At 44.8% G+C, this 18,711-nt stretch overlaps 1 protein-coding gene across 1 annotated transcript in view; it reads left to right on the forward strand.

The window, feature by feature from the left end:
- Positions 1-10,462: 10,462 nt before the first annotated feature.
- Lrmda (leucine rich melanocyte differentiation associated) overlaps positions 10,463-18,711 on the forward strand; it is a 1,009,241-nt gene continuing 1,000,992 nt past the window's right edge. Inside the window, exons 1-2 of the mRNA XM_076834909.1 lie at positions 10,463-10,551; positions 16,883-16,983. Coding sequence (XP_076691024.1) covers positions 10,522-10,551; positions 16,883-16,983 — 131 coding nt within the window. The 5' untranslated portion in view covers positions 10,463-10,521. The remainder of the gene's footprint in view (positions 10,552-16,882; positions 16,984-18,711) is intronic.

The following is an 18,711-nucleotide window of genomic DNA, read 5'->3' on the forward strand; positions in this document are numbered from 1 at the left end:
TCTGATCTTCCTGCCTCAGCCTCCAGAGTTGCTGGGATTACAGGTGTGCACCACTGTGCCTGGCTGGAAAATGATATTTTCTTACGAAACTACAATACCATTAGCACAACTAAGCAGAATAATGTGAATTCAATAACTTCATAATAATGTCATCAAACAGTTCATGTTTAGATGTTCCCAGTTGCTCCTAAAATGTCCTCTGAGCTGTTTTCAGTTCCAGTATCCAATATAGGATTATGCATTGTGCTGTCTCTTTAGGCCGTTTTATCTAGAACAGTCCTTTTGCCTCCATGACATTGACATTTTGGACAGTCTGGCCTAGTTGTCTTGTAAAATTTTCCACCTTTTGGATTTGTCTATTTCCTCCCAAGTGGATTCAGGTTAAGCATATTTGGCAAGAATAACATGCAAGGGGTGTGTACTTCTCAATGAATCACATCAGAAGACCAAAATGTCAGGTTGTATCACCTTGGAGATGTGGCATTTGAGCTCTTGGTTGGGAAGTGGGACCTTTAGGCCTCTCCACTGTATAGGTGTGTTCCCCTTTTGCAATTTGTAGGTTATCTGTAGGGTGATACTTTGAGACCATGTGCATATCCTCTGATGATCCTTGGCTGAATTGGCTGGAACCCCATCTTTTTTGATATCTTTCTTTTCTTGGCTTCTGGGTCTTAACTTGCCTTTGGTTCTGCATTAACTTCTCCAGCTGCCCCTTCACATGTCACATGGTAGTTCTTTTGACCTCTGCCAGAGTACACTAAGGCTCAACCTTCAGATTTTTTTTCTTTCTGTCTTAGGGTTTTATATGTCATCTAAGAATTCAGATTTCTAATTGTGGTCCAGATCTGCCTTGTGAACTCCACACACTTGCATCTATTTGTCTGCTTCACATCTGTACTTATAAGTCTCAGAGTCTTCTCAAAGTATCAAGTCCAAAAAAGACCCCTGGACCCTTCCATTCCCAAATTTTCTCATCCATTTTATATGACAACTCCATCAAAGATAATCTTGGGGTTACCTTTGACCCCTGTTTTTCATACTTTTCATGTCCAAGCCATCATAAAATTTTGTTGATGTCATCTTTAAAATATATTCAGGTGGTCAGGGCATGGTGATGCACACCTGTAATCCCAGCAACTTGGGGGGCTGAGGCAGGAGGATCAAAAGTTCAAAGCCAGCCTCAGCAACTTAGCAAGGCATTTAGCAATTCAGAAAGACCCTGTCTCTAAATAAAATGTAAAAAAGGGCTGGGGATGTGGCCCAGTGGTTAAGCACCCTTGGGTTCAATCCCTGGCACTGTGAGTGTGTGTGTGTGTATGTGTATGTGTGTGTGTGTATATATATGTGTGTGTGTGTGTGTGTGTGTGTGTGTGTGTGTGTGTGTGTGTATATATATATATATATATATATATATATATATATATATATTTACTTATTTCCAGGATTCCCCTGATGATCTGCCTGTAGCCTACTCTTCCTGCCTCCCTCTCCATGGCCCATAGCAGAGCAGCAGAGCAGTCAAAGCAATCTTTACAAAATGGGAGTCAGATCATGCCCATCCTCTGCTCAAGGTTTTTCTCTCACTGAAAGTTTAAACTGAAGTGTTAACTTCAGCCTATCTGTCCCTCTGTGAGCTGTGCCCCCATGTCCCCCCATGTGACTTCATTTACTATTGTTCTCCCCCTCACTCACTCCAGCTACTCAGGTATATCCCAAATTTTCCAGCAGACTCTTGCCTCAGTGCCTTTGCACTTACTCTTCCCTTTGTTGGGAATAATCTCTCCCTAGCTGTCCACTTGGCTCTCCTCTACTTCCTACAAAGTGTTGAGCTTCAATATCACTCTCTCAGTGGGGAATTTCCTGATCACCCCATGTGTCCTGGCACTTTTCTTTTCCTTTCCTGTTGTACAGATCTCATTACCACCTGATGCTGCATTTGCTTATTATCCATCCCCCACCCCCAACTGCAAAGGGTAAGAAGAAACTGTTCTTCTGCTCCATCCTTCGAGGTTAGAACAGTATCAGGCAAATAGTAGGCACTCAGTAAATAAATATATGTTTCAAATATTCAATTTCATATTAAATTTTATTTATTATTATTATTTATTATTATTTTTTGAGATGGGATCTTGCTATGTTTCCCAGGCTTGCCTCTAAGTCCTTGGTTCAAGGGATCCTCAGCCTCTCAAGTTGCTGGGACTGCAGGTGCATTCTAGTGAGCCTGGCTAATAAATATTTTTTGAATGAATGAATTGAATGAATTGGATGATTGAGTTTTAGTACTTGAGTATAAGCTATAAACCCTTTCATTTCTAAGGAACTATTGACCATCTACAATGTCTGCATTCTTCATTGGCCACTAGTAGCCATTGCAATGAGATGGGAGATTGGGGTGTGCCTAGGAATAGGGTTCAGGGTTCTGACTGTAGCCACCAAATGGAATGCTGGATCCAAGGCTGACATGTGTCTTGTGGGTCTGTGCATTTACACGTGTGTCCTTGTGCTATTTTGTCTGTGAGTGTTTGGATTCAGTCATTTGATAAGGGCTATCGATCCTTCTGTGTTTCCCTCTCCAAGTAAACCACAGTTGCTTCAAAGGACTCTAGAACTTCTGTGGGTTCATGCATGACTCTGTTTCCAGATGCTGTGTCTCGAAGCCCTAGTCCATCTATTGCAGTCACATTGAGATACTCTTCTTTTTGTCTTGGGTGACACTTTGCCATTGGACGCATTTGAGTTCAAATTTACCACTCAGGCCAAGCAGAGTGACAACATGAGAACAGGCATAGCTCTTGTGTTTGCAGTTCCCTGTCTGGAAAACCCTTCATTCAGGTTTTCCCAGGGCTGAGTCTATCTCATGATTTGGATTTCAGCTCAAACATCCCTCCCCTGAGAGCAACCTTCCCAGGACACACCACAGCTGTCTGAAATCAGGCAGTGTGTGCTTCACAAGAGCCCTGTGCAGAGGGGGTGAGTGGGGCCCAAGTCCCGCCCATGTTTTGCTCCTCAAGGATTTGACAGGAGGGAGGCCAGCAGAGACCTGGACAAACTGTAGCTAAGTCAGCATTCCCCACCGCCCCCACTCTTACTCCCTTGTCAGCTTTTGTCTTCTTAGCATGTATCAGTGTCTTCTGAAATGGTATATTTCACATACTTGATTTCATATTATTTATGTACTTGTTACCTGCTCCTCCCACCATAATGTAAACCTTGCAGGAGAAGGACTGTATCTACTCTATTCCTGCTTGTCCCTCCAGTGCCTGAAATATAGCAGATGCTCAGTAAATAACCACTAGTGAGTGGTTTTGTTTTATTTTTTTTGGGGGGGGGATGTGCATATTTACTTGCATTTTTATTTGTATCAGTCAACTTTCCATTACTGTAACAAGTCCCTAAGTTAACCGGCTTATAAAAAGTTTTACTTTGCTTCATAGTGATTTTATTTTATTTTTTGGTATTAAGGATTGAACCCAGGGCCTCACACATGCTAGGCAAACACTTTCCCACTCAACTACATCCCCAGCCCTGGTTCATAGTTACAGGGGTTTCAGTCCATGATCCGTTGGCCCTGTTGCCTTGGGGCCCAGGGCGAAAAAGCACATCATGGTAGAAAAGCATGGTGGAGGAAAACTCCCCCTTCAAGGCCAAGAAGCTAGAGAGGGAGAGAGAGAAAGGAAGGCCCCTCAAGGGTCTTCTCCAATGACCTGAGGACCTCCCGTTAGCTCCCACCTCTCGCAGGTTCTACCACCTTCCTATAGTACCAGACTGGTGACCAAGCCTTTAACATATGGGCCCTTGGGGACAATCTAGATCCAAACTATTGCATTATTATAGTAATCAAAACTTCTTAGATCAGTAGTTTGCATCTGAGAAAAGCTTAGTTGCAAATGGATTAAACATGGGCACCATCTCGTTAGTGGCAAACGGAGGACTCCTGGACCAGGACCACTACAAGGCCGAGCAGCCCTGGTGGTACCAGGTGCAATTGATGCTTGCTTTGTCTTTGGCTCATAGTTGCAAACAGCATCCTTTCAAAAAAGTAGGAAGAGACTCGAAATTAATGTTGGTAAATCATGGTAGAACTCTCATGTGTGCATTATTATTATTGCCCCCCATATATTCTAAAATAATCCCTGTAAATAATTATAAAAATAAATCTCAGTGACAAATTTTGTATTTTACTTTATTTCCAGGAACACATTTATTCATCATCATCTCTTCAGGGGTAGGACAAATTGGAACGCTGGGTAGTGAATACAATTTGCAAATAGGCAATATAAGTAGGGAGAAAATTAATATGTATTCCTCGGCGCTCTAAAAGGAGAGGAAGAACATTAATAGCCATTTCCTTGCAGATATAACTTTGAAAATGTTATTTCTGATCCATCAGCGTGGGGCTCCATATGAGGAAAATGGTTACAACGTGACAAGAAGCGATTAGATGTGAAATGGTATCTTTCAGGGGATCCTGTAGCCGCCTCATCCTGTTTTCAGTGGGATTTAGGAGGAGTCTTGCTTTCTTGCCTGGCCTGGGGTCAGCTGCTTGTTTGCTGGTGACACTGGGCAAGTCTCTTCTACTCTCCGGACCTCAGTTTTCCCATTTGGTAGTAGGAGGAGATGATATAAAAGCAGCGGGTTTGGGATAATCACAATCCGAATTATTACTTGGGGGATACTTGGGCAAAACACAGATGCTAGGGAACCATCTCCCTGAAATTATGTCAAGTTCCATGTATTTTAACTGAGGGTTTGACGGGGTTGGGGGAGTCCTTCCCCAACTTCCAAGTGGCAGAACTTCCCAAGTCAAGCTGGAATTCTGGAAAAATGCCCCCACTGGAAATATACTATTTTAGTCAGCTTCTTCTTCTTCTTCTTTTTGGTGTGTGTGTGTGTGTGTGTGTGTGTGTGTGTGTGGCTGTGGCCAAAACACCTGAAAAGAACAATTTAGAGGAGGAAAAGTTTATTTGGGGACTCAGGTTTTCACAAAACATCAAGATGAAAGGGTGTGACAGGGGAAAACAGCACCAGAAAGGAGAGGGAGAGAGAACTCCTAGGCACAAAGTATACATACCCCAAAGGACGCCCCCAGGCCACCTTCTCTGGCCACACCCTACCTGCCTACAGTTACCGACCAGTTTTATCCCTGTCAGGGAATTAATGCACTGATTAAGCTAAAAATTTCATGACCAATCATTTCACCTCAGAACTTAGTTGCATTGTCTCACACATGAGCTTTTGGGGGACACCTCATATCTACACCGTAACATAAATACTTGGAAACATGCTTTTCTGGTCCATGTTCTCTTTCCTTTCTGAAGTCCAGGATGAACCCTTCTCTAGGTCAGAGCTGACCTGCCTCCTATGGCCACTCAAGGACCTGGAGTATTTGACAAGTTCAGGCAAATTGGGAAATATGATTTGTTTCTTGTTGCCGTTCTCCGATTTGTTAAAATAATGTTAAGAGATGAGCATATTGAATTTCAGTGGTCAATTCTCTTTTTTCTCCCTTCCACACCAATCTCATTCTTTATTTTTAATTGCAAAATTCTTAGATGCATGTTGCAAAAACCACAGAAGAAATGGAATGAAAAACAGAAGCCTGGTTCCTACTCCCAGGTTCCCTGAACCTACTTCCTTCCTGCTCCTTGCTATTTGCATTTTAATAGGGGAACAACACAACCTTTTAAGACCTAAACAGAAGGGAAACTAGAAGCACTGAGAATTAATAATAGTAATAATTACAACAGTAAATAATAATAAACTAACATTCATGAAATGAATACTCATGCCTGATATTATAAAAGTATCCAATATACATTTTTCAAAATTCAATTTGTTCCAAGTGGGAGATACTGGAAGTGTTTTGAAGCACAGAGAATCCAGGATCCTTTCACTTATGCGCAAATACTTGGGAAAGGGCTTTGCAAACCTCTTCTTTTTCTTGCACCTCCCTCCTAGAGGCTCAAAGGAGGTTGTGACAGCAACAAAGAACACTTCATAGACACACATCCAGTCTCTTTATAAAATTGAAATCAAAATGTGCTGAGTCTGAAACAGGGGCTGGGGCATGATTAATTACAGTAACCATCCTAACCTGAACAGGCGCTGGGCCTAAAAGAAGCGAGGCTGTGCTGAAGAAAGACTCAGCTAAGGACAGGTAGGAATGCTAAGAAAACTTGGTCAGCTGGTCCTGTCCTCCCAGCTGCTAATGCACAGAGTTGGAAGATTTCAGGAGTCAGTTTCTGCTTTGCTGATTCTGGCTGACCCTGGCATCAACTCCCTTAATTGGAAATAAACAGGATCTTCCTTTTTGTCCTCAGGAATGTGATGGAGGAAGGACTCTAAGGGAAAGGGCCTTTTCTGCCAGAGAAAAATAACACCAACAACAATGACAGTAGGAATAGAATCCTGCCCTTTTCATTAAGGGCGATAAGGCAGTGTCCCCTTGTGTTGTCTCTCCAGGTGCCCTGCTACAGCTCCAGAAACCACAGGCCCTGGAGGTCCAGCCCAGGTCTGGTTTGAACTTCCTGCATGGTGGGTCTCAGGAGAGCACTTACACAAATTGAGAGGCACACCTCTTTTGGGGGTTCAGAAAATAGGATCACAATTGCAGCATTTCTTGTTGACGCAGGATTGCGGATGTCTGAGGGCAAATTTGACCATCTCTCCCTAAGGCCATATGTTAGTCATAAATGTCCCTAGTGTCTAGCACAGGGCCTGGTCCTTGGAAGCTGGGGCAGACAGGCTGTGGAATAAAATGAGGCAGGATAGGGGAAACTTGCGGCTCATAATCAGTCATAGAATGGGGTGAGGGGACCCGGGAGAAACCGGGGTGACTACATGAGGTTTCCATGTGTCTCAGTGCTCCTGGGGTAGGGGCTGAAATAACCTAACCTGTTCACCCAGAAGCCTCAGTGGACCTCAGTCCGCCCTTGTAAATCCCTGAATTCCAAAGGAATCATTTGTTCCCCTCCAGGGTCAGCACTACTGCAGCGTTCCTTTGCTGTCTGGGTCTCCCGAGAACTTGACCTTTATTATTTCTATTTAATTGAAGAAAATGATGAGGAAGTAGCATGATGGCCCCCTCTTCTCTTCCAATCTTCCTTGGTCCCGGGACACAGATTCTTCTTCTCCTTCTCATTTCTGCTCTCCCTCCACCCCCTTCTTCTTCTTCCTTTTCTTCGTTCTGTTCTGAAGAGTAACCTCCAGAAGTTGAGGGGAGTGAGCAGAGGAATCTTCCTTCAACTACATCCAGGAAACTATTGCTATAGTCCTCCCCATTAATAATGTTAAAACCCTAACCCTGAAGGCAGCGATATAAGGAAATGGTATCTTTGGGAGGAGTTAGGTCATGAGAGTGGAGTCTCATGAATGGGATTGATGCCCTTATGAAACAGACCCCAGAGAGCTAGCTCACTCTTCCATGGTGTGAGGACACTTCGACACTGCCAAGCTATGAATCAGAAAGTGGGCTCACCACACACTGAATCTGCTGGCACCCTGATCTTGGACTTCCCAGCATCCAGAATTATGAGAAAGAAAACTTCTGTTGCTTACAAGCAATCCAGTTTATGGTATTTTGTTATAGCAGCTGGAACAGTCAAAGACAAGTACTCCCCTCAAGAACTTTGAACAGCTCCCTATTGTTATCAGTTTACATTGCAAAAACTGAAGGTCACCTCAGGCTGAGCTATCTTGAACTTTATTTTTGTGTGATTTCCCCATACAGTTAACTGACCTGAGTTGTTCACTGAGAAAGAAAGGGACAAGCAGACAATGGGGAAAGTGAGATACAAGGCTGCAGAGTTAAGGTTTAATGGGATTATAAGAGATCTGAGGAACACACTAGAATTTTTGGACTGAATGAATAGTTGCGTGGGAACTGTTGCAAGATTTTAGGTAGGGCTAGATTGGGCTTTCAGCATGGTCACTTGGGCTATGTGAGAGGGGCATAGCAGTGAGGGGGTCAAGAAAAGGGGACAAGATCCCTGTCCACTTGGTGTCATTGCTACATAGTGTCTGCATAACCGTCTATGCTCAGAAGCATGGTACATGAAGGCAGGGGCAGGAGGGGGGGCCTCCAGCAACTCCTCCAGATGAGACAGGTAGGGCACTTCTTTGATTTCATCTTTGCATAGCTTTGGCCCTGTTCCTTGCTTCCTGAGTCCTCGTCTACTGGTCACAGTCCTTCTAGGAAGACGGGGTGAAAGGTGGCGGGGGAGGGCAGAGTATCATAACTGTCAGGGCCCAGGGCCACTTCCTCCTTTTCATGTAGGAAAGGCAGACGAAAGTGGACAATGGACCAGCAGAGAAGGGGAGGGGCAGCTGGCCCTTGGGAGGCTCTCTTTGATCCCCTTATCTCTGGAGGGTAAGCTCTCTTCTTTGGCCTGCAGGACCTTTAGTTGCAGCATTTCCTGGAACCCCCATAATAAACACAGCCAAGAGAGAGAGCAAGTCTGCATTCTCACAGCTCTACTTGGCTATGTCCACTCCTTCCAGCAGAGAGAGGGGCAGCCTATCAGCTCTTGCAGACCAAAGCCGCTCACCAGAATGCTGACACTGAGGCCCATGTAGCCCTGCATTAGGACCAGGGAAGTCTGAGAAAAAACCGACAACCACAGAATGCTTCACCATAATCATAACTGCTTTTATCAGCTGTGTGACCAGGAGCTTCTCAGTGCTATTTAGACAAAGGGAACAAAATAAAAGCCCTGTTATCATCCCCTCATTGGAGATGGGGAGCACGGTAATCAAAGGCTGGGTTGGGGTGCTTGCAACATGTGTGAGACCAGGTCTTCACATCTGGACTCAGTGCTCCCCTCTCAGCTGAATGATGCCTACACCCATCTGTTCTAAGGGAACAGGGTGGGGGATTTGAAAATGATACTCCAAAGTCTGGTGCTTTGGCATACTGAGTATTTTGAACTGAAGGAGACCAGAAGGCCTTAGAAGCATCTCAAAAGCAAAATCTCTTTTTCCTGCCCTCCTGTCTTCTACTCCATCTTCTCCCCTGAATTGAGGCATGGAAACTAGAATTATTCTTCCCCAAGGTGGGTTATAGAAACTAGAACTCCTTTCCCCAAAGCCAGCCATAAAACTTAGAAATATTACTTTAACCCACCTTTCTGGGTAGGAACTGACAATAATGAAATCCTCTGACCTGCCTTGTCTGATAGCAGATCCTAAGATCTTCATTCCAGAGGATTCCTACCCCATACCTGGGAGGGTGGAACACAACACAGAGATCAAGAAGAATGTGGACAGGCCTTACTGGGTTTCTCCCTTCAGTCTATTACATCACATTTTGTCCAATCACATTTCCACACAGCTGTCCATTTTTTGTCTAGCCTAAGCATAAAGAATTTCCCTTGGATCTTCCATCTTCACTTCTGAAGTCTCCCATATTCTCTAAAACTTTGATTAAGCAAATTTGTTTTCTTTGTTAACTTGTCTTTTGCTAGGAACGTGGGGGATGACGCTGGTGATGTCCCCTACACCATTTGGCGCCGGGCTGGCTTTTAGCACAATAAGGAGTGGGTGAAGATGAATAGGTATCCAGAATCACTCTGAGGGTTAAGGTGGATAGGCAAACATAGGTAGGGAGAAAATTCGGATCCTTCCAGAGACAGGCAGGCATGAATTTATGAGTTACCTGAGGCTGGATTTCATCCAAACAAGGGGCAGAAAGAGCGACCTCTCACCTCCAGATGGGGAGGTGGGGTGGGAGAAGTGTGTGTGTTGAGGGGGTGACTGACAGTGCCTGTGTGTGCTGACAGTGCCTCTCTTGAGGGGGTGAATAAGAGAAGTCTGATATTTGGAGACATCATTCAATTCTCATTCCCTAAGGTTTATTATTGACAAGCGCTGGAGGCTGTGTGTGGGAGGGGCTGGGGCGGGGTCTGAGCCCAGCTAAGACTTTATAGGGAAATTCAACTCCCCCTCTTCTATCTCTCTACAAATGGAAACCCCATCCCATCAGGAGTTCTTTCAACCTACTGATTCCTCTACTCCATACCAAAGCAGGGATAAGAGGGATAAGAAGCCCCTCCTCCAGAGACAGTTGAGGGAGTTATGCAACCTACATTGTGAAATTTAGGAAAGGCCCGACTCTGCCCTCCAGACTAACGGCTCAACTGGGGAGTCCCTGTTTGGGACCCCCACCCTCAAACTGGGTCCTGATTAATGAAATAAAGTTTTGAGCATGGAATTTTGGAGGACACCTCTTGGGGCGAAGGGGCCCTGGGCGGGGGCGGGACAGGGAAGTCAAGGAGTCCTGTCTCGTTGGGGGCGCGGGGTCGGCTAGCAGCGGGCCACCTGTCGCAGCGCGCCGGGGGGCTGCGGAGGCTCACCTGCCGGGGGCCCGTCCGAGCGGAGGGCGGCGGCGCTCAGCTGAGCGTAGTTCCCCGCGCCCGGCCCGCGCCTTGGGCTTCCGCCGGGTCAGCTGACCGCCCAGTGCGGAACTGCGCTCCGGCCGCCGCCTGCCCGAGCCCAGTGCTGCGCGCGCTCCGGGTCTTGGCTGTCATGGCTGGGCTCGTGGTCAGTGGAACTCAAGTAAGTCCCCCGGAGAGAGCCCCGCCCCGGCCCGGGGCATTGGCCGTGTGGGGAGGGACCGCGGGGCCGGGGTACCCCAAGGCTTCACAGCGCCCCCGCCTGAGACGGCTGCGCGTGCGAGTGATGCGTGTCAAGTGCCCAAGCCTGCCCTAGTCTGCTGAGGACAGGCCGCTCTTTCGGCCCTGGCACGCTCCCTGCAGTGCGGGAAGGGGCCCGGACCCTCCCACTTCCCCCTGTTCCTAGCGTCCCACTGAGCAGCCCCCAGAACCAAATTCTCCTTTCCACACAGTGCTGCGGCTCACGGTACTTTTGGGGGGCCCACTGAAAGTGTTTAACTTTCTTCTTTATAATCCGGATTTAACGAGAACTTTTGGTCAAAAAAATGTTTTAACATATCACAATGTATTCATCTTTATACCAATGCAGAAGTTAACTGATATATTTTAAATGGAGGAAAGAGGGGGCATGGAGTCAAAATATCTAGAGCCACCAAAGTCACAAAGAAAATCATAATGTATCTGGGGCGGGGGTCGCTGACTAGGTTCTGTTATTCTGGTAGGCTCCTTATCCAAGTCTGGCGGAAGCTCAGGGTTCGCTACAGTTTTATTGGCAACCCTGATTTCTTAACAGGTGTTCCTGGGGGACAAGAACACTCCCAATTTCAACCCTGAATGATAGACACCTGGGCTCACGTGTTTTCAGCCCTGTAGTAAAGCCTCAGGTGTTTTTAATTCATTGCTGGAGGGAGGAACTCAGCCTGGCTGAGATCAGGTGTTTTGTATCTGGTGGTACAGCCAGGTCTCTGTCTTTAACCTCTTCTCTACTTTCTGATTAAGCCAGCCCTCCCATTTCCCGCCTTTCTCTGCACAACCTGAAGAAGCAGTTCTGAGTTTTTGAAGCACTCCCCTTGGGTTGCCTAAGGCAGCCAGTGTCAGGCACATTTTGGATTTTGAGATTACTTTGGGCTAAAAGGAGCGATTTCTGTTTAGAGGTCTAAGGGGTTTTACAGCTCCAACAGGCTGGTTGTGCATTTCACCAAACTGGTTGCTACCTGTATTTTTTTCTTCTTTATTTTTAGAATCCTGTCATTTCTTCAATTTCTGCACATTATTTATTCAGGGCCTACTATGCACCCTGCACCACCAGGTGTTGTTGGAAATAGCCCCTCCATGGTCTCTTTGCACTGCCCCTACCCCTTGTTGTTGCCTGGGATTGCTGCCTTTGTCCTTAGTTAGGCTCATAGTCTGTTAGGGAGCTGGAGAAAGTCCAGAGTTCAGAAATGAGAGGTCTCTGCCCCTAAACCCTAGGTTTCTCTACATTTTGAAACCCAGAATCTCTGCTTGAAGCTCCTTCCAAGTTTATGGAAGACTTCTCAGTGGGACTGTGAGCTTTCCCGTGCCTCTGTTTCCTTTTTCTACCCCCATTTGCCAAACTTGATGTTTCCTGCACCCACTGTTTTCAGCCTACTCCAGACAGCTCAAGGGCATCCACTGAAGTGTGCTTGAGACATTTTGGGTTTTGGAGACTGCTTTAAGAAAATGGAGCTGTCTGGGGAGGACTGGAAAATACCCCTGGGGTTTAGTACCCTATTTCTTAAACCGCCCAGGTCAGTGGATTTAGTATTTGGTAATAGTCTGCTCCTGCCAGTTTATAGCTAGAGGTAGCAACTTTAATGTGTAGCATATAACTTTTCAAACTTTGGTAGAGACTTCTTTTTAAAATTTTTTTTGACACATATCTATTTGTGGTATTTCAATACATGTATACAATGTGTAATGACCAGAAGAAGGTAATTGGTATATTCATCACCTTAAAACAGATCATTTATTTATTTAAGAGTTTTCAGAATAGCTAGCTGTTTTGAAACACACAACTAACTGTTATCAATTATAGTACCCTACTGTGCTACAGAACATTAGAAGTTATTTCTCTTATCCACAGCACCTTTGTACCTGTTAACCCCGTCCCCACCTCACCTGTCCAGTCTCAATAAATCACTATTCTATTCTCAGGTAGATCCTTCTTAAAGGGTGAACAAAACAAAACAAAACAACAATGAAACCACAAAACTTCCCATGAGCCCATAGTATCTGTATCATGTATATTGCAGTGTTATCAAAATATACAAACATAAAGTCAGATGTAACTTTCTCAACAATTAGAGACCCATGAATCCCAAATAAAATAAAGCAATGGTTTATGTATAAAGAAAAGAAAGAAAAACTCAATAACAAACCAATTAATGTGATGGATGATGACGTGTGGTTGAAGTTAGATCATGGCTCTCATTGCCATTGTGGGCTGACTGTGGCTCAGCTGCTTTTATAGAGCTCCTGTCACTTTTATACAGGCCTGTCACCGCATTTGCTTGAGGATGTCCTCGTCTTCCATCACATTTCTTTGTAAAATCTTTCTCTTCAACATGGATCTGACTTCATTTGGCTTCTCTTGACTCGAAGTCATCATTTATATTCAGCATTAAGTCCTCTATTTTCACTAATGCATGACAATTAAAATTGTAGTATTGATGCAATTTTGGACACAAATGTAAACTTGGCATTTGGGCACTGAAATCATGTGCTCAAGAGACATTGGAAATAACCAATCTCTCCCATAGGGACAGTGGTCTGATTCTGTTCTATTTACCTAGTGATTGCTAGGTGCCAATGAAAATGCTATGTGTCTTAAATTGGGGATTATATGTGATTCATGGGACTGTTTCTTCTCAAGTTGATTTTCATTTCTTTTTGTTTTTTAAAAAAAATTATTATTTTCCACATTTCATGAGGGAGGGTGTTTCTTGAGGACTGAATAGATGCTGGGCACATAGTTGGTATTTAATAAAGGTGAGTTATTATGTTATCCTTACTACTTTTGGGGCAGTTAGTGTTAGGATGATTTACAAAAGAGGAAATAGACTTCACAAGGTTGTGACTCATGCAAGATAACACAGCTAATAAGTAGCAGCTCAGGGACTTGTACATTTTGTACCTAGGGATGTTTTTACTGTGACAGTGATTCTGGTAATTCAAATATAATATGGAAAATCCCCCACCCTTGCCTAGGGATAGGCATCATAAAATACCACCCCTCGCCCCCCACCTGACTACTCACAAACCTATCATGTCCGGAGAGGCCTTGGGAGTGACTGTCCTAAAGGCAAAGAGAAACTTGCAGTCTTTGCAGTTTGGTCTTCTGCAGCTTCCACGGAGGGGCTGAGTTTGTGCATGGGTGGGAATCCCGCCCAGACACTCTCATTTCCCTCTGATGTTCCTTTCTGCGGGGATCTTTAACTTGACATATTTTCATTTGCCTGCAAATGATGTTAATGCCGGTTAATGATCTGTCCTCTTATTCCACACAAGGTAGAAGGGGTACAAATTATATAAAGTAGGAAAGTTAAAAGTTCAAAACTTTGTTCTAGTTCAGTCTGAGTCAAGGTAATTGACTAAATGCAATGACTTTTTGTCCTGAATATGCTCTTGCTTCTATGCCATTTAAGAGATATTAATTTCTGCTGGGCGTGGTGGCACACGCCTATGGTCCCAGCAACTCAGGAGGCTGAGGCGGGAGGATTACTAGTTTAAGGTCAGCCTCAGCAACTTAGGCCCTAAGTGACTTAGTGAGACCCTGTCTCAAAATAAACTAAAAAATTAAATAGGGCTGGGGATGTAGCTTCAGTGGTAAAGCAACCCTGGGTTCAATCCCTAGTACCTACAAACAAACAAAAACAATATAAACAAAAAGACCTTGCTAATTTCTACATCCCTGCTTGCTGAAAAAGAAATTTATTTTTGGTCTGGCTCTTCAGGCCTTGTATCTTACATTAGGTGGTCCTGTGCACCAGGAAGTTTCCCTATGTCCTGAGAGGTCTTCTACTCAGAAGCACATCTTAAACAAGTCTCTCTTCTAGCCATTGGTTGCAATGCTCGGCAATGACTGCTTGCTGCTTTTAAGCCTTTTTCCAGCTGATTTGAGCCCTTCAGCCTGGTTGGCTTAGCTGACATCTCTAAAAGCTGCCAGCTTACTACCAGGGCGGTCCAAGCATGGCTTATCAAGTTGGTTCTCATGCTAAATTTTAGAGACTTATGTCTTTATGGATTGGGAGCAAGTTGTGTTGTGTTTTGTTTTCCGAGAATGTTGTGCTGTTAAGACCATATACTAAAATAAGTTGTTAGACTTGTGATCCAAGTGCTTCTTGGTGACAGCTGGCCTTGGTACTACTGTTTCTTCTGAAGGGGAAGGAAAAAGGAAGCAAGCATCCCTGTCTTTTCCCAGGCTCTGGCATTCTCCTTGGGCCTTCCAGATGGTCCTGTCAGCCAGGAAGATTCATTTTGAAGCCAAGCATCATGGTAGAGGCATCATTGGTATTTTTTGATCAAGAACACTTACATCCACATTGGATTTGTAGGGATTCCCCAAGTTCAAAGTCCTTATTTATGGTGCAGAACTTGCTCTAGGCTTTGTCACTAAGAAGCTGTCTCAGGTTGATCAGGGTTTTGGAGTCTTAATTTTCTGGTATAAAAGACAAAAGTTTTGATAAGCTGGATCCCTACTGGATTTAGTCCTTGGCTAATCTATAAGGAAAGAGTTCAGTGTCTCTATTCAAGTCTCAGCTTTCCTGACTCAGAGGTCTTGAGTGATGATGACATATACATGCTGTGGTGCAGGCCAGGGTGAGTGGGATTGGGTGAGCCCCATAGGTCTGGGGGTAAATGCAAACTTATAATGCACAAGAATCTGCTGACTAAGTCAATCTTTTGAGGGAGTCCCTAGATTGATTTGGGCCTTATAGCTCTGATATCTCCTTGGTGTATGATTTCTCAGAACTTAATGTGTTATACAAGGATCTATGAAGAAAGATGGGCCCCATGTAGTAAGGGGAGAGATTGCTAGATTGAACCTAGAGCCCTTTATTTTTCAGCTTGTACCTTTCTGAGTCAAATTATTTCATTTCAGTCAGCTATTTTTCTATGCATTCTCCCCATTTTCTTTCCTCCTGGAGTGAAATCACTGAAGGAGAATGAATGGAAAAAGAGTGACTACAGGCTATTGTATTGTCAGTGGTTCACCCTCATTGGTTAGGAGAGGGGTGAGTGATAACTTGAAAAATGGAAGGTGCTAGGGGGTCCTGTGGTTTGTATTAGGTCGAACCATGTGAAGTTTTTATTTTATAGTGCTAATAGTTGGATGTTGGTAATGAATGTGGTTTAATCTAGTATCTGAAGATGTAAATGGCCACTATATTTTTGTACCCCCCTCCAACTCATTTTGAGACATGTCCATAAGCACAGAATGTAGGTTTGTAGGGAGAAAGGATCAAGGCTGTAGCTACAAGACAGGCCTGAATTTCTACCTGGAAGTTGAAGGTGGTATACTTTGGACATGTATCATGTATTGTGGCCTGCTGGCTATCTCTGATGCATGGGCTCATTTTTCCAGTTTTGGAATTGCCAGTTCTATCTCCAGAATGTTATTTATAAGATATCTTTAAAATGGGTTCCCAAAAGTGGGCATTTAGGGTAAGGAGAAAGTCCATAGACCTTCTCACAGTTGTAAGTTCTGGGATTGAATTTCAGTTCAGTCTTGTAATATGTGAGCACTTTCCAGGCATTTAAAATAAATAAAATAAAATAAAATAAATGACTAAGGAGGCAGCTCTATCAGCTGAATGGGGTCGATTGCAAGAGGCTCCCTGGAAGAGGGAGACTTGGAGACTTGGCCATATGTCATTACCCTGTCACCTTTTAAGTATCATTTGGAGATTGGAGGGCATTTTATACTCAATGGTAATGGGATGGAATTGGCAGTCTGGGGAGGTTTGCTTAACTAACTCTATTGTTCTAGCACCCTGAGGGTTGAAGGGTGAATGTATCTGCTGTGTCCTTTTCTGAGGCCATATGCATTAGGCCAGGTGCATTACAGGGTGATTGGGAGGGGACAGTGTAGGAGAGACAGAAGGAGAGCCAGAGGGGCAGTTGTTGGAAAGACCTCAGAGTGAGAGGCTGATTGTTAGGATTCTATTAGTGTGCTCTGACATTGGGGTTTCTTTGGACACCTGAATCTGGCCAATTTTAGTCTAATTTCCATTGTGCCAGGATTAGTCTCCATCACTAGCTGTTTCAGGAAAGGGGAGCTGTTGGCAGAATCTCTGAAGCCCCTGAAGCTTATTTGATCATGAAAACAGTCACAGTGTAGCCCTTTTGTGTGTGAGGAGCATGCGTTTAAAGGTTTAAAGTTACGGAAGCAATCATCAGATCAATGACTCAGGGTTGTGAGCAGCTGGGTAATTTCCGTTTGCCACATTGTTTCTGTTCCATTTGATTTCCAGGTGTCCTACATAGGCCAGGACTGCAGAGAAATTCCAGAACACCTTGGCAGGGACTGTGGACATTTTGCAAAGAGGCTGGATCTGAGCTTCAACCTTCTGAGGTATGTAACCTTCACAGGATGCAGGCCCAGCCTGGGAGGCCCAGTTCCCCTGGGTACTTATGGGCCAGCAGATGGAAGTCAAAGGTTCCAGCTCTGTACAGAGTGTTCTTTTATTTAGTGCAGGGTCCTGAGCCACATGGAATCAAAACCCAAAAGTTTGACTCCACTTCAACTGATTTGTTGGCTTGTCTTTTTGTGTCGCTGGAGGAGTATCAAGTGTTGGAGCATCATCTATGTCACCTGAGTTTCCACAGGAGGCCATCACATTATCACTTTGTTCTTTCCCTTTCTCACTGCCGCCTATGTAGATGAGTCAGAATACTCTTAGGGAAGGAATGAGATGGAGCCAGCAAGAGTTTTGGGGGCATTTAGGTGTGCTTTCTTGGATAACTCCGCCTTCTTAGGCATTTGCCAAATCACAGGTAGGGCCTGTGCATGTGTATGTTTTCTTTCTTTTACTTTTTATGAATTGGAGCTTTAAATATTTGTGATTATGATTTCTCCCAGATGGTGTTTCAAAGGAATCAGACACTGTTGGCATGGGGTGGGTGGGAGGGAAGGAAATCCTCTAACAACTGTTCCAATCTTGGCAAAAGGTAAGTGTGATCTTGTATGTTATTTTAATGGAGAACACAGTCATTTCATTTTGTCCTAAAAGGTTATGGCTTATGACTGGGACCTGGGGGTCTGGGGGAGTAGGTACTTGAAAGGCACGTATCAGTGGGATAAATGAGCAGGGTCAGGCTGGTGGCTTTTCCCATTAAGCTTGTTCTACTCAGAGCTTTTCCCCTAAGTGCCATCATTGAGTTCTGTGTTGTCCTCTGTCTAGGACAAACTCTTGGGGTAGAAGGAGGGGGGAGGAGCCTGAATCCCATTCTGGAGCTCAGGCACTATCCTGCTTTCAGCCTTGGATTCTTTTCACTCCCAAACTTGGAGTCAGGATACTTGGGACTTAAGAATTTGGGGGAAATGGACAAAAATTGAGCACTAAGGCAGCAGTGGGTAGAGGAGAATGTGGGATACATCAGCAGAGTTCTAGCTGGTGCCCTGGAGCACTGAGACCCACTGAGCATCATCTCTAAGAAGGATGGTGGTGGGAAGAGCATGGCCGCTGTGTGTTCTTTCCCTGACTCCCAGGGTTTGCATGTCTGTGGGGAGATGTGGAAAGTAGTGACCAGAGGGAGCCAAACAAAGGCAGATCCTAGAGAAATGCAGGATATTTTCTGGTCCCAGTATTCAGAGAAGGGACAGAGTGCATATCCCAGAGTGGAATATGGCTGACACTTGTGTGAACCTTGGCGTGTGTGCACTCTGAATAGCTCCCCTGCCTGGGTTCAGACGAAAGGTTCCTTTGCTGGTGCCTTTTGTGGGACTGGCCTCCAGGGCCTCAGGACATCAGGACTTGGGGCTGTGGTTGTCTTGGGAATGACTGGTGGAAGCCTGGATGTGCTTCTCGGGAGGCTGGGCCCTGTGAGGGAGTGTCAGTGGAAAGGGGCCATGGGTTTGGGCTCTCAGATCTGAGGAGATACATCTCTTTGTCACGCCTGGGGCCCTGCCTCCCTTTGGTACAGAAGAGGCTGAACTTTGAAAAGTGTGTGCAGGGCTGGATCTGTCCTTATTGTAGGAAAAGGTGGATCCTGTATGCAGGAAAATTTACAAGGGGGAGGTCTGTAAAGTGGATTCAGTGAAAAAATAGTAAACACATATTCTCCTTTGTTGAGGGGAGAG

Source organism: Callospermophilus lateralis, chromosome 15 (assembly GCF_048772815.1).
Source record: "Callospermophilus lateralis isolate mCalLat2 chromosome 15, mCalLat2.hap1, whole genome shotgun sequence".
Lineage (NCBI taxonomy): Eukaryota > Metazoa > Chordata > Mammalia > Rodentia > Sciuridae > Callospermophilus > Callospermophilus lateralis.